Source organism: Taeniopygia guttata, chromosome 28 (genome assembly GCF_048771995.1).
Source record: "Taeniopygia guttata chromosome 28, bTaeGut7.mat, whole genome shotgun sequence".
Taxonomy (NCBI): Eukaryota; Metazoa; Chordata; class Aves; order Passeriformes; family Estrildidae; genus Taeniopygia; species Taeniopygia guttata.
The window spans coordinates 4207361-4222149 of NC_133053.1; the positions used below are offsets into that span (position 1 = coordinate 4207361).

The window sequence follows — 14789 nt, forward strand, 5'->3', positions numbered from 1 at the left end:
GGGTGTGGGTGTCCCCGGGGGGCGTTTGGGGTGTCCCCTTAGGGAGGCTGTTTCCCCAGTGAGTGCCGGGGGGGGGTCTTTGTGTCTCCAGGAGGAATCGGGATGTCCTGGGGGGGCTGTTTGCGTGTCCAGGGGGGCGTTTGTGGGGGTGTTTGTGTCCGGGGGCTGGGGGCGCACGGGGGGCGGTGTTTCTGTCCGGGGCTCTGGGGGGGTTGTTTGCGTTCCGGGGGAGGGGGGATTGTGGTTTTTGTGTCCCGTGGGTGTCCGGGGTGCTGCTGTGACCCCGGGCGGGGGTGTCGGTGTGCCGGGGGCGGTCGCTGGCGTCCCCGGCGGGGTGTCCCCGTGCCGGGGCTGGGCGGGGGGGTGTCGGTGGGACCGGGGGCGGGGCGGGGCGGGGCCGTGGCCGTTCCTATAAAGGCGGCGGGGGCGGGAGCGGCGCGTCCCCCCCCGGCGGCGGCGGAGCGGCGCGGAGCGGAGCGGGCGGCGGTGCGGGCTGCGGTACCACCAGCAGCGGCGGCTCTGCGGGGCCGCGCCGGTGAGCCCGGCCCGGGGGGCTCGGGGGCGGAACCGGGCCGGGTCCGGGGGTGGCCACAACCGCCTGACCCCCCACCCCTCCTCTCCCCGCAGGTCTCGGCCACCCCCCGGACTCCCCTCCGGCTCTGCCCGTCCCTCCGCCTCCCTCCCCCATCCCCTTTTTTTTTTATTTTGCCGCCCCCCCCTCATTTCTCCCAGCAACGCCGCCCCCCGCCCCCCCCCGCAGCAAGATGGTGCAGAAGAAATCAGAGATCCCGGGATTCCACCGCTCCTTCAAGGTAAGGGGCTGCTCCCCCCACCCCCACGGGGATGCTCTGTGGGGGCTCCGGGACCGGGGTGCGCCCGCATCGCTGCATCCCCTGCCCGGGAACGGAGTGGGCCCGGCCGCTTCTTCCTGCCCCACCCCCGACACCCCCCCCCAAACTGAGGAGCTCTGGGGGTGCTGCCACCCAAACCGTGCAGGGGGACCCCCCTGTTCCCTCGTCCCGGGGGTCGCGGTGCTCGCGGGGGTTGGGTCAGTGTCTCTCCCCATGCCTCGGGTGGGCGCTGGGATGCTGCAGCTCCCGCGGGGATCCCCCGTGGGTGGGTTGGCTGCACTTTCCCCCCGCCCAGTTGCACCCCTTGTCCTGGTCGGGCAGCGATGTGGGGGTGGTCTCAGGGCTCCCCAGGCCCGGCTCGGTGGGACCGTGCGAGGTTCGATGCCGGGATGCACCCCCAGCCCGGGCCCGTCACCCCCCGGCTCACCTGCCGCTGTCCCCCCGGGGGTGCGGGGGTCGCGGTGGTCGCGCTCCATTCGGTTCCCCCCTTCCCGAGCCGCCTCCTGGCTGTGGGTTTGGGGGTCCTTTGTTCGGTTTCTCTCCAGCTCCGGGGTGCGGGGGGGTCCCCCTAACCCTCCCCCTCATAGCAGCGACCCCCGCTCCTGCTCGGGTGGCCTCTGGCCGGGGTTTGTGTCCCCCCGCGGTGGCTGGGGATGGAGGGGGGGACACCTCGGCTGTGCTGATGGAGCCCGTGCGCAGCCTCCCATCCCCCAGACCTTTGTGTGGCAGTGCTGCGGCAGCTGGCAGGGCCCCCTGGCCCCCAATTCCCCCACCCCAGTGCCCCCCCGTACTTCCCCTGCCCCCCCGCACACCCCGAACCTCTCCCGGAGGCCTCGGCCCCCCCATCCTGCGGGGCTCTGGGATGCTGCGCTCCCCAAATCCAGGTTTTGAGGGGGAGGAAAGCTGGGAAAATGCAGCACAGGAGAGTTTTGGTCCCGGAGATCCAGAGTGGTGCTTGGTGGGGGGGTGCTCCTGGTGTGAACCTGCCCCCCCGTTCCGTGGGGACCCCCGGCCCCCCAGGGCTGCAGTAAACAGGCGCCTTCTGGGTGTTTCTGGCGGTGGCCGGGCTGGCCGTGCTGGGGCTGGCAGCTGGCCCGGGCACCGGGCGGGTTTGGGAACGCCGCTGGAGCTGCCACCTCCACCCAAACAGATTTCATAATCCTGGGGAGGAAGGGGCCCTTTTGCCCCTAGCACTGCCCCATCCCATGGGTGGCTGAGGGGAGCAGGAAGCAGGGGGTCCCCATGTCCCTTCGGGTGCCAGTGGAGTTCAGTGTGGGGGAAGGAGGGGGTCCCACGCCCTCCATGGATCCCGGGGTGCGGGAGGGTTTGGAGTGAGGCCCGATCCTGCTGGGTTGGGGATATCCCACAGCTCGGTGAACACAATGTCTACTGGAGCAGGGCAGAGCAGGCTCCAGCCCCAGTGACCTTGCACAGAGCTGGGAGGACATGGAGGGGTGGCCCTGGTGCCCGTCTTGCCCTGTGACTTCTCTTCCTCCTCCTCCTAGCTCACTGTGGTTCAGGTTTGGGTGGAGATTTGGGGTTGGGTTGGTGTGGGTGGCTGCGGTCCCTCTCATCATCCCCCGTGTGCTGGCCTGGGGCTGGCTGGAGGAGTGACCCTGCAGCACCGTCCCCATCAGGAGATGTGGTCAAAGCCTTCCTCCTCATCCTCTGGCTCTCCCTGGAGCTCTGCTGTGCCCCACCATGAGCTGGTGTCCTGCACCACGGGGCAGTGAGCAGAATGTGTCCCAGGAGCCAGAGCACGCTGGGCTGTGTGTCTGTGCTGGGCTCAGGGTGGTAGCTGGTGGTGGCTGATCCAGCAGCTGCCACCTCACTGCTGCTCTTGGCTCCCACAGGGGCAGAACCCTTTTGACCTGGAGTTCGACCAGTCCAACCACCTGGAGCCCGTCTTCAACTTCGAGTGCCCGCCCCGTCCTGGTGAGTCTCCTCACCGGGCTCCTCCCGTCCTGCCGCTGGGATTTTGGCCCTAAGGCTCCGGGGGCAGCCCTGGCGCTGCTGGGGGAGCTGTGGGTGGACAGGGATGGCTGACACAGGTGGCTTTGATCTGGCCCAGACATGCCTTCAAGTCAACCCATCGACATCCCTGATGCCAAGAAAAGGAACAAGAAGAAGAAGCGCTGCAGAGCCACCGACAGCTTCTCCGGCAGGTTCGAAGGTGAGCGGGGCTGCACCCAGGGGTTCCCCTTGGCCTGGGGCAGGGCTGGGCCCTCCTGGTGTCCCCAGGCTGTGTGCAGTGGGACCAGCTGCTCAGGTGACCTCTCCCCTGCCAGATGTTTACCAGCTGCAGGAGGAGGTGCTGGGAGAAGGGGCCCACGCCAGAGTCCAGTCCTGCGTGAACCTCATCACCAACAAGGAGTACGCGGTGAAGGTAAAGCTCCACTGCTGGGGCTGCAGAGCCACCCTCCTCCCACCCCCTGCCTCAGTCTCCACATCTGGGGCTCTCCCAGCTCCCAGGACCATCGGTGCTGGCCCAGGACTGTGGCTCTATGGGCTGGAGGGAAGGGAGAGAGACAGGGATGTGGCAGGGGTGATGGCACACCGATGTCAGCCACCATCCAGCTCGGGGTCTTTGGTGACCCCCTTAGCCACGCTCCTCTCTCTGTCAATGAGGCCAGGCCAGAGACTAAATTAACACTTGGGATGCATCTGGGGACTTGGGGCAGACAGGGGCATGTGGTGCTGGCAGGGTGCTCACCCCCTGCTCACTGCAGGGAGGTCTCTCTCATGCGGGTGCTGGAGGGGGTTGGGCTGAGCTTTTGGCATCAGGGATGGTGTCCCGTGGCCCTGCACCTCACAGACTCTGAGCCGTGCCATGTGGGCTCTGGGATGGGCCCTGTGTCAAGATGCAGCCAAATACTGGGGGAGCTTTGCCTTCCCTATCACTCCATGGGGGCCGAAACTGAGGCACCAGGGAAGGCTGTACCCCAAAGAGCAATGCCAGCACCCATCTGCCCCCATCCCTGTGTGGGGTGTCCCCTGTCCAGCCTTGGCACAGCCAGGGTCAGCGCCCAGTGGGGCATAGGGCCCTTGGCTGCGCCGCTGCTCCGCGTCACGTGGAGCTGTGCTGGCCCCGGCCCCGGAGGGAGCGGCTTGGCACGGCGCTGCCGCTTGGCACCCGTGCCAGAACAGCCTGTTCTGCTGCCTGGGCCCCGCCCGCCCCACGTCCCCGCGCTGCAGGGGCAGCAGTGCCCCGGCCCCTCCCTGGCACCCCCCCTTTGCCTTGCAGATCATAGAGAAGCGCCTGGGACACATCCGGAGCAGGGTTTTCCGGGAGGTGGAGATGCTCTATCAGTGCCAGGGACACAGGTACGGCAGGGCATCCCCCATGTGGGCACAGGGAGTGGGCTGAGACCCGGCTGATGCTCGTGGCACCCATGGGACACAGCCAGGCCGCCCTCTGCCCACGCTCCCTCCCCTTGACCCCGCTGGAGCATCCACAGGGGACGTTCAGTGGTTTGCCATGACGACAGGGCCTCGGTGGCCAAGTTGGAGCCGAGCCCCTGCTGCTGAGCCGGGCTGTGTGGGGTGGGCCAGCGAGCCAGGAGGGGCTGGGAGCAATTAGGGAGGAGCAGAGCCCGGCGCTGCAAGCCCCTCTCCCTCCTGGAATTCGGCCAGGGGGGCCCTGGCCGTGTGGTTTCAATCACTGCAAGCCCAGTTTTCCCATCCTGCATCCCTCTCGGGGTTCTGTGCTGGATGGGGCTGTGGGGGGACCCCAGGAGGTGTTTTGGGGGGATGCTGGACTGATGCCATGGTCCCTGCAGGAACGTCCTGGAGCTGATTGAGTTCTTTGAGGAGGAGGAGAGGTTTTACCTGGTGTTTGAGAAGATGAGGGGAGGTGAGTGCAGCCCCAGGGGGGAGGGAACTGGGGCACCAGGACCCCCACGAGCCCCAGCTCTGCTCTCACCTGGCCACAGGCTCCATCCTGACCCACATCCACCGGAGACGCCACTTCAACGAGCTGGAGGCCAGCGTGGTGGTGCAGGATATCGCCAGTGCCCTGCACTTTCTGCACAACAAAGGTGAGCTGGGACGCCCCAGGTGCCACTGAGGACACCCTGGGGTGTGCTGGGCCCTCCCGGGGGTGTCACTGCCTCCCCCACCCTCCTGCCCAGGGGACAGTGCCCGTCCCAGCACGCAGGGTCAGGCCCAGCTGCATCACAAGGCTTTTTGTGGTGCAGATCCTGTTCCTCCAGTCTGGTTGGGATTCGGGGCCAGCAGCAAGTTTTGCCTTTTGCCAGGGTGCAGGCAGTGATTTGGGGTGGGGAGGGAGGGGTCCCTGTGCCACCCCCAGACTTTACACTATAGCAGTCTTGTAGGAGGGGGATTTTTACCCTCATTGGCTCTTTTGCCCCCAGGGATTGCACACAGGGATCTGAAACCAGAAAATATCCTGTGTGAGAGCCCAGACCAGGTGAGCGGGGAGCAGCCAGGGTGGGTGCAGGGTGTGCTGCCTGGGGGGGTGGGCACAGTGGGGCGATTCCTCAGGTGGCGGTGCAGGAGGGTCCTGCCAGGGACACACACACCCACCCCCCAGGTCCTGCCAGGGACACACACACACACCCCATATGCCACAGCACAGCGTGGTTCTGTGAAGCATGACACAACCTGGCATCGAGCAGCTGTGGCGTGAAAACACGGCTGTGGTCCCCGGGGGGCTGCCAGCTCTGCTTCCTGAAGGATGCTGGGGGGGTCACCGACCACTCCTTCTCCCTCTCCCTAGGTCTCCCCAGTGAAGATCTGCGACTTTGACCTGGGAAGTGGCATCAAACTGAACGGCGACTGCTCCCCCATCTCCACTCCGGAGCTGCTCACCCCGGTAAGCGTTGGGGGGTGCCCCCAGCTGCCCTGCAGCCGCAGGAGCGGGGCTGTACCGACACCCCCGCTCGTTCCCCCCGCCGAGGCAGGGCGATGCGGTTACATAAGGCGGGGGGGCCGGGGGCTGGCGCGGTGCCCGGGCTGCCGTGAGCCTTAGCAACAGCCCGAGCGGCTGTGCCGAGCCTGCCGGGCTCCGCTGGGCCGGCACCGGGCTGGGGGCCCGTGGGCGAGGGACGGGGCTGAGCCTCCGGGCTGCGGGGTGGGCACCCCGACAGCTCCGGGTGTCCCCGTGTCGCACAGAGGGGACAACAGGGAGAGAGCTGCGCTCCCCTTATCGCCAGCCGCAGGGCACCGTGCAGGGTGTCGCCTGGCACCCCGGTTTTTTGGGGGTGGGAGGACAGAGCGCAGCCCGTGCGGGTGCACACAGCCGGAGCCCCCCAAACCCCTCCTTCCTTCCCCCGGGGTGGCATCCGATCTCCCGAGGAGCCCCGAGTTTTCCCTGCTCAGCCCATGCGCTGGGATGGAGCTGCGGGTGTTGTTTTCCTGCGGTGGCATCAGCTGCTGGGGCCGGAGAGGCCCCTCGCCGGGAGGCCTCTCTGGTTACGGGGCGATTATCTGCTGGCTGCAGCTCTTTTCTCCCCTGATCACGGGGCTGTGTGGGCTGCGGGTCATGCGCTGGAAAGCCCCAGAGTCCCTGGAGCGATAGGGGAACGGGCCCGCCGGCTCTGCCTCTCCCGCCCCGCGTTAACTCCTCCCGGCCCGGATCCTGCGCGGCAGCTCCGCCCGTGCCGGTTCCCCGGCGGAGGAACAGGCACAGCGGGCTCGTCCCACCGTGTCCTGCGGCCGCTCCCGAGCTCTGGGCCTGCCCCGCGGAGCCGGTTGGGTGGTGACAATGCTGTGGGTCCTGTGGGTCTGGCTGTGCTGTGCCGTGGGGGTTGCACCCTTTAGGCTTTGTTTTTTTTTTCCTTCGGGGTGGCAGCTGCTGTTGGGTGACCCCAGAGAGGCGGGTCTGTGGCATCAAACCCAGCAGGGGGATGTGGTGGGAGCAAACCTGGGGAGCGCCTTCCATTTAGAGGTGCAGCCCCGGAGATCTGGCAGGACCCTCCCAGCCCCCCTGCCCCTTCGGTCCCCACCCTCGGGGCTCACCCCCTGCCCCTTCGGTCCCCACCCTTGGGGCTCACCCCCTGCCCCTTTAGTCCCCACCCTCGGGGCTGACCCCCTGCCCCTTCAGCCCCCACCCTCGGGGCTCACCCCGCCTGTCCCTGCAGTGTGGCTCAGCCGAGTACATGGCCCCAGAGGTGGTGGAAGCCTTCAACGAGGAGGCCTCAATCTACGACAAGCGCTGTGACCTGTGGAGCCTGGGTGTCATCCTGTACATCATGCTGAGCGGGTACCCCCCCTTCGTGGGCCACTGCGGCTCTGACTGCGGCTGGGACCGGGGTGAGGCGTGCCACACCTGCCAGGTGAGTGGGGGACCCCAGCAGCACCCAAGCCCACCCCCAGTTTGGCTGCAGCACTCCTGGCTGAACCCCTGTTATTTCTCCCCCTGCTCAGAACATGCTCTTTGAGAGCATCCAGGAGGGGAAGTATGAGTTTCCTGACAAGGACTGGGCACATATCTCCTTTGGAGCCAAAGACCTCATTTCCAAGCTGCTGGTGAGAGATGCCAAGAAGCGGCTCAGCGCAGCCCAGGTCCTGGAGCACCCCTGGGTCCAAGGGGTGAGTGTTGATATCCCCTCCCCTCTCTCTGCTCCCAACGTCTGGGGTGGGGAGCACCTGTCTGCACAATCCTGGCTCTGACTTGCTGCATTTTGTTTGCAGTGTGCCCCGGATAACACCCTGCCAACCCCCATCATCCTGCAGAGGTGAGTGTGGGTTGCCCTGGGGCCCCTGCCAGACCCTAAATCCTGACTCCACTCGGCAGCACTAGTGTCTGTTCCTTCTGCTTTTTGGGGGTTCTGCCATGACTCTGTGTCTGGGCAGCCCTGCTGCTTTGGGTTTGATTTTGGTGTCTGGCATGGCCAGCATGTGAGGAGGGCCACCTGGATATTTGATTGTGACCTCCCTCCAGCCCCCCACACCCCCTGAGCCCGTGCCTCCCCTGCAGGAACAGCAGTGCCAAAGAGCTCACCTCCTTTGCTGCTGAGGCCATCGCTGTCAACCGCCAGCTGACACGGCATGATGAGGACGAGGAGGAAGAGGCGGAGGAGGAAGCACGACCCATCATCATCAAAGCTACCTCACGGGCCATGCAGCTCTCCCCTCCCTCTGAGTCCAAGCTGGCCAAGCGGCGGCAGAAGAGCAGCCTGGCCAAGGCAGTGGCCTCTGGGCAGCACCTGGTGGCCCCGCTGGTCCTGGTGGCCGACCAAGCCTGAGTGGTGCCCCTCACACCTGCTGTACCCCATGTCCCCCCTTCTCCTCCTTTCTTTCTTCTCCTTTCCCTCCCTGACCCCACTGTTTCTGGCTAGTGACAAGATCAGGACTCGTCCCTGTGGCTGGTTTCCAAGGTTTTGCTGATCTTGTAGGTCTGGGGGTGGGAGGGTTTGTTTAAGATCTTTTTTTTTTTAAAGATATTAAATCAAGTGTGAGGTTGCTTCACCCAGGGCACACTCAAGGACATCTGACAGACACACGGACTTTTGTTTCCCAGCTCTTGGTTTCTCCTCTGACATTTTTCCCCGTCCCTGACACCAAAGGACTCTTTGTGTCCGCGGCTGCTTTGACGATTTCAGCTCATTTCATACTGTGAACAAAAGACCCTCGGTCGCGTTTTTAACAACGGGAGTTGCGTTTTAACCTCGTCCCTCCCCTCAGAGCTGCAGGTTTCTCTCCAGTGTTGGGGGAGATGCCACAAAAACCCCTTCCTGGGGGTCTGGGAGGCACCTCCCGGGTGTGGGGAGCCCCTCTGTCCTGTGCTCGGCTCTAGGGGGACATAGTGCAGGGAACTGCTCGGGCTGGGGGGAGACGGTGCCAGCAAGGGAGCAGCACCCAACCCACCCTCTCTCCTTGGCCTCCTACTTCCAGAATAAGCTATTCACCCCTTTTCTTTTTCTTTTTGCCCCTTTTTTTTTTCTTTCCTTTTTTAATTACTGTTGGTTTTAAACTGCCAGCTGTGCTTCTCGACAGGGCATGGAGAAATGTCTTCCTTTCCTCCCACGCTCCGGCTGGCAGCTCCCTGGGGGATGCATGGGCATCCAGGGCTGTGCTCTTGTGCCAGGTCAGGTGTTGCACCCTGGGTTTTGGAAGGGCTGGTGGCTGTGCCCTTGGGGATGTGCATGGGGGACGAGGTGTTCAGGGTGGCCAGAGCAGCCAGAAACACTCTCTGGGAATTGTGTGCTCTGTGGAAAACAAGGACCCCCTTAAAAAGCATCAGGACCTGCTGCAGGACAGTGAGACCTGCCATGGCTTCAGGCTGGCCCCGAGGCTGCTGTGGCATGAGGGTCGGGGGGCACAGAGGGTGCCCAATGCTCCAGGGGTGCCAGTGGGTGAGCAGGCAGGCTGGTAGCAGCGCCCAAAGGCTAGGGCACAGGGGAGCAGCCTTGGAGCAGCTGGGGATGTGGGGCTGGAAGGTTTGGGGTCAGAGCAGTGGGGTGTTCAGCAGGGAGAGCACTGGTGTGGGTGGTCGTGCACGTGTGTTCAGGCATGCACGGCGCTGTCCTTTCCTTGGAGTTTGCTTCGGGGTGGTGAGTTGGGGTGAGGCCCTTGGCTGGTTTCTGGGTCTGTCCAGAGGAGCAGGGCCTGTACTCGGGGCCAGACCAGCCTCCAGATCCCCCTGACAGCCCCTGCTCCCTGCCACAGGCACTGCCAGCCCCCATCCCACTGGGAGGGCAGTGCCCCCTTCATAGCCTCCTCCTGTCCCTTCTCACTCAGTGCTTTGAGCTTTATATTTTGCAAAAGCAGCCTTGGCCCATCGTGCACAGGTGAGGGTTTGGGAGCTCTGAGTTGGGAAACAGACTTCCCTGGGTCTTCAGCTGATGACAGTCGCTGTCTCTGGAAAAAAAAAAAAAGAAAGTTCTCCTTTTTATTTTAAGACTGCTGACAGCAATACTATGCAATATATGTTGTTTTTTGTTTCAGGGAGGTGTGTGTGAGTTAACTTGGGAGATGATGATCTCGGGTGTTGATGGAGTTTAGGGCAGGGGCCATCTTTTCCCACCCTTCCCAGCCTTTCTGCTGACCCAGGGGGCTGAGGAGGGTGACTCCATCCCAATCCCACCCCCAAATCTGTCTCGCATTTGTGATCTCCCTCTCCCTGTGTGTCCCACTGTGCTGGGTGGAGAGGAGCAAGGCAGTGGTGAGGGGAGACCCTCCCTGCAGGCACCAGGACACCCTGGAGAGGCCTCCTTTAACAAAAAGAAAAAAAAATCCATCTTGATTGTACATTGTTACTTTTTATAGCTTATTTTGTTTTATCAGTTGTAGATAATTCCTTGTTGTCTTATATTAAGAAATACTTGAATGATGTACAGTACGCGATGCCTTGAGCTGGTATTGTGAAGCTATCGTTGATGCTGCACGCCGCAGCCTTTTTTAAAAAACAAAAAAGTCATGGGAAGGGGATGGCAGGGGGATGTCTCCAAAATGTATCTGTCCCACATGCTGCTTTTGTTGGCAAACTGAGTTTCCCTTTTTCCCCCATGATAAGAGCGATCTCTTTTATACCTATGTGTGAGTACACCACACACTCTGGGGAAGGCCTGGGTGACCCTGCCTGTGTCCCGTGGGTGTCCTCGGCTGGGGATGTGCAGCCAGAAGATGCTGTGGGAGTTTGTGGGAGTTGGAGGGTGTGCTGGGAGCATCTGAGCTCATCCCGGGCTTGGCTTTGCATTTTGGGTGGGGTTTGGTGTGGACCCGGTGCTCCTGGCGTGGTACTCGGGGGTGTGACCCAAGGCCGGGGCTGTGCATTGGTAGAGAATCTTGAAATGCCTCTAAGAGCCAGGAATTGACTGGAAAACCTCCAGCCTGGCTGGTGGCAGTGCTGGGCACCCATGGGTGCCCTGGTGGGGCAGGCATGGCTGGGGACACCCTTGTGCCAGGGCCGGATGTCCCCTCCCCGCTGCCAGCACCTCTCCCGGGGCGGTTTCCAGACAGATGCTCCCGTGGTCCAGCACCAGCGACCCCCTCTTGCCAGCACTCTTCTTCCTCCTCTTCCTCTTTCCAAACTTTCCCCCTCCATAGAGCATCTATCTTGGAAACCAACTTCAAAAATTATTCTTTTTTTTTAAGCTGGAAATGTTAAGTGTTTTCGCTTCCTCTCCTTTCCCCCCCTACCCTTCCTCCAGCCAACTAACTCGACTTAGAACTGGTTAGAAACGTTTACTGTGAAGCTAACTCTTTTTTATCAAACCAGGAGAAACTTTCTCCACTTTACAATTGATGAAGACTGCCAAAGCTGGTTCAACAAGAGTCACGTTAACGCACTGTTGGTTTGTGCAACAGCAGCCACTGCTCAGGGGCTGGCTGGGAAATAAAAAAGAAAATACAAAAAAAAAAAAAAAAAAAAGACAAAACTACAAAAACAAAAAAAAAAAGAAAAAAAACAAACACACAAAAAGACGCACTTTACTGTATGTACCAGGTGACCTGATACAGCTGAATTGAAGTTTTCCTTTATAACAATTGTTGATGCCAGAATTTTGTATTCTGTTTTGTAAGAATTTAATAAAAATGCATTGAGACCTATATGGTGGGTAGGTGGCTGTGGTAGATGGGGGGGTTGGGGAGGTGGGTGGCACTCCATCCAGGGGCTCCTCTCCCCAGTATCCTTCCCAAATCACTTGTTCCTTCCCAGCCTGGTGGGCTGGGAGTGTGGCTGGAGTGGGGTGCCAGGAATAGGGGCTGGCAGTGGCTCAGACCCTGACTCACTTTTCCCAGCGGGATGGAGTGATCCTCACCATCCCAATGGGAGCTGGAGGGCGTGGGGCAGGGCTGTGCTCCCTGCCAGCTGCACCCAGTGGCTTTGGGACTGCCCTGCCACCCCCAGGGATGCTCCTGGCACATCCCCCCAACCCCTCCATGGGTCAGGGTGCAGAGGAAAGTGTGGTGGGATAGGGAATGTAGTGGGGACTGGAGGCTGGAGATCAGGGTGTGGGAAAAAGGCTGTAGAGGCCCTGCTGAGCTTTCTTATACGGACAAGGCAAGACCTTGTGGAATTAAAAAAAAAAAAATTAAAAATCCTGACTTCTCCAGCCCTGCTGCTATGCTGGGGGATGGAGCTGGATCCCTCTGGATGTTATTGTCATGGTGCTGCTTGCCCTGGCAGAAGCCCATCCATGGCACCCCTGGTTTGGGGAATGGGCTGTGGGCTCTGCCATGGACCAACTGCTGTTCCCAGCTCTGAGCTGAGGCTCACTGCTTGGTAAATGCTGCAGCTGCTTCTTGCAGCATCTGGATCAGGACAGGATGGCTCCAGAAGTCTCCCTTCCTTGGCTGTTCCAGGATGGCATGTGGTGAGAACAGAGCTGGGGTTCCCTTCATGCTGAGGATGAGGAGCGTATCCCATCCCATGGTGCTGTTCCTGCCTCTGTTGGACAAAGCCATTCCTCCCTCCTGGGCCTGGGGCCACCAGCTGGTGACCCTGGACATTTTAGGAGCATCCAGCTCTTGGCTCTTCTTCTTCTCTTGCATGTTCTTTCACCATCACCAGACCCTCAGCTGTGTGCTTCAGAAATCTTTCCCCTCCTGTCTTTTGTTAAAGAGCTATCCTGCAGACAATCCTTCCAAGATTCTAGGTGGATCCCAGACAGGTGTGTCAAAGGCAGCTTTGCTGTAGATGCTGGTTTAACTTTGAATCTCTAAAATTCCTTCACATGGTCCTTCTTCTCCCCCTTTCCCAATTTCCCCAACCCCAGAAAGCGCCTGGTAGTTGGAAACCATTCCTGAGCACGTGCAGAGAAGGGCAGCTCTGAAAATAACCCAGCGCTGGGTTAAAATAACCTGTGCTGCTCTGGTGCCTGAGCATCAGCCCAAAATAGGCTCCGCCGGGATAAGGGCGCTATAAATACCCTGGTGTGGATTTGCATTGGAGAAAAGCCCCACAGCAGGAGCAGGAGCAGAGGGAAGGGGCCACTGCAGAGCCACCAGGGTGGCCTGGCTGGTGCAGGGGTCACCCAGGCTCTGGGTGACATGTGGCTTGGTGCCAGCCTGCCTGACTTCAGGATTTAACAGAGCCATCAGGTCACGGTTGGATCTGAGTGGCCACAGCACTGGGGTGGCTGGTGGGGTCACATCTGGCTTCAGCAATGAGGCAGCTGGGCAGGAGCAAAGATGAAGTGTCCTCGGTATTTTGGGTCTGAGCCCAGCTCTGCTGGTGACAAATGATGGTCTGGGTGATCAGCCAACATTTTGATTCTAAGTCTGCCCAAAAAATCACCCTGGAGTGAGTAACATGCATTTCCTCAGAGCAGACTGCCCTCCTGAACCATCAGTGAACCCCAAACCCGCACTGGGCAATGCAGAGGGGAAGGTGTGAAATGTGTTTTGATGCAAAACAGCTGCTTTGGATAAAAAAAATATTTAATTTTCCTTTTTGTGCTTTTAAAATGCTCCCTGGGATGGGGCAAAGGAAAGAACTCCTGTGCATTCTGCAGAGAATCATGTCTCCTATCCAGGCAACCCAAACCAACCATCCAGGGTGGTTTTTCCGTAGTATGTGCCATTTTGGTGTGATTTTAACTGGTGTGTGCAGGTTCTCCCTCTGAAGTCATCTCAGGGAACGAGTGCTGTGCACCCCAGCAGAGTCCAGCACACAGGTCTGGTCCTGCCTGTGTTTCCTGTGGCTGCTCCCTCTGCACAGGAGCCTTGGTGGCACTGGCACCTGGCACTTGGTGGCACAGCACGGCACGTCTGTTTCCTTCACTGCTGGAGAAGGCCTTGGTCAGCCTTGTTGGTGGTTTTGGATGGTGAAGTGTGGATTTTGGAGAGCCATGGGGTTCAGTTCTGGCTTTCCCACAGTATTCCAGCTCCGGGTGGAATTGCATGGGCAATGGGAGCTGCGTGGGAGCAGAGCAGGGTCGGGTTTTCCCAAAACCCAGGAGAGCTGTCCCATGGGTGCACCCTGGGCCTTGTGAGTCGCCTTCTCACCTGGCTGGAGGTTTAGATCAAGGCTTGGTGCTAAGGCACAGGTTTTGGCAGGTCCCACTTTGCCTTCCTCTGGCTCACACCCAGGATGTCTCTGTCTTTGCCATGCAGTCTTCCTCAGAGCTTCCTTACATCCTAAAATGCCTCCTCTGAGGTGAGCTGCTCAGCCAGGGGAGAGCTGCATCTGCCTGGCTTTGCTTGGAACACGCATTTCCAGCTTTTGCTTGGAGCACACATTACAAATGTTCTTTTCTGCCTACATGAGGTGAAGAAAGGCCAGATGTTCTCTGCTATCCCACTCTGAGCACTCTGGTTTCATTCCAGCTGTTCATAGCCTTGTGAGACCCTTCATGTCCAGCCCTGGATGGGGTCAGCCTTCATGCCACCAGCTGAACCCCAGTGATTTCCCTGCCCAGCATTACTGCTGGGGTGAGGCTTTTGTTCACCACTGTGAATGGCCCAGCTAAACAGCGCTGTCTTTGCCCAGTGCCTGATCTCTGAAGGAATCTGTTGGCATCCAGACCCAGAAATAATGACGCCGGGCCTTTTATAGGAGTGTTTGTTCCCAGGTTTATTTTTGGGATGGTAAAGTCTCCTGTATGACACTCATCTTTTTATTCCTCTGGTCTAACACACCACTGATCACCATGGTGTTGGTGCTGGGTCGCTGCAGTAAACCTGTCACCCCATCCCACAGCGCCATGGTGGGTGTCCCACACAGATCCATTATCCCTGAGATCCATGGCTGTGTTTCCTTACACTGGTCTGGAATTAAGCCTCTGGCTCCTGCCACAACACAAATCACCCTGATTTAGTTTACCACGAGCTGAATAACCAGGATGTGCCAGATGCAGGGTGGCAGGGCTGGCACGGTGAGCATGGCACAGAGCAGGCTGGCAAGATCAGGACTGAACGGGTGCAGAATCCTCTCCCCAAGTGATGGAGAAGCACCCGTCCTCCCTGGCAGGCACACCGACCCCTCAGAGGCACCACAGTTTGTGGAGGATGAATTTGCTGGGATTTTGG

General features: G+C 60.5%; 1 protein-coding gene across 1 annotated transcript; it reads left to right on the forward strand.

The window, feature by feature from the left end:
* The first annotated feature begins 419 nt into the window (after positions 1–419).
* MKNK2 (MAPK interacting serine/threonine kinase 2) lies at positions 420–11366 on the forward strand. The gene is made up of 14 exons (XM_030256939.4): positions 420–535; positions 628–812; positions 2705–2786; positions 2923–3024; positions 3140–3237; positions 4096–4175; positions 4631–4704; positions 4784–4888; positions 5225–5280; positions 5590–5685; positions 6953–7147; positions 7239–7403; positions 7506–7549; positions 7792–11366. Exons 2-14 carry the CDS (start codon positions 765–767, stop codon positions 8057–8059), a joined length of 1413 nt encoding a protein of 470 aa, XP_030112799.1. The 5' UTR covers positions 420–535; positions 628–764; the 3' UTR covers positions 8060–11366.
* The last annotated feature ends 3423 nt before the right edge of the window (positions 11367–14789 follow it).

What these genes read in the sequence shown, in the direction of transcription:
- MKNK2 (XM_030256939.4), top strand. Translation starts at nt 765, where the DNA reads ATGGTGCAGAAGAAATCAGAGATCCCGGGATTCCACCGCTCCTTCAAG. An exon ending in CGAGTGCCCGCCCCGTCCTG is followed by an intron (nt 2,787 to 2,922) that starts GTGAGTCTCCTC and finishes GATCTGGCCCAG; the next exon opens with ACATGCCTTCAAGTCAACCC. An exon ending in AGCACCCCTGGGTCCAAGGG is followed by an intron (nt 7,404 to 7,505) that starts GTGAGTGTTGAT and finishes TTTTGTTTGCAG; the next exon opens with TGTGCCCCGGATAACACCCT.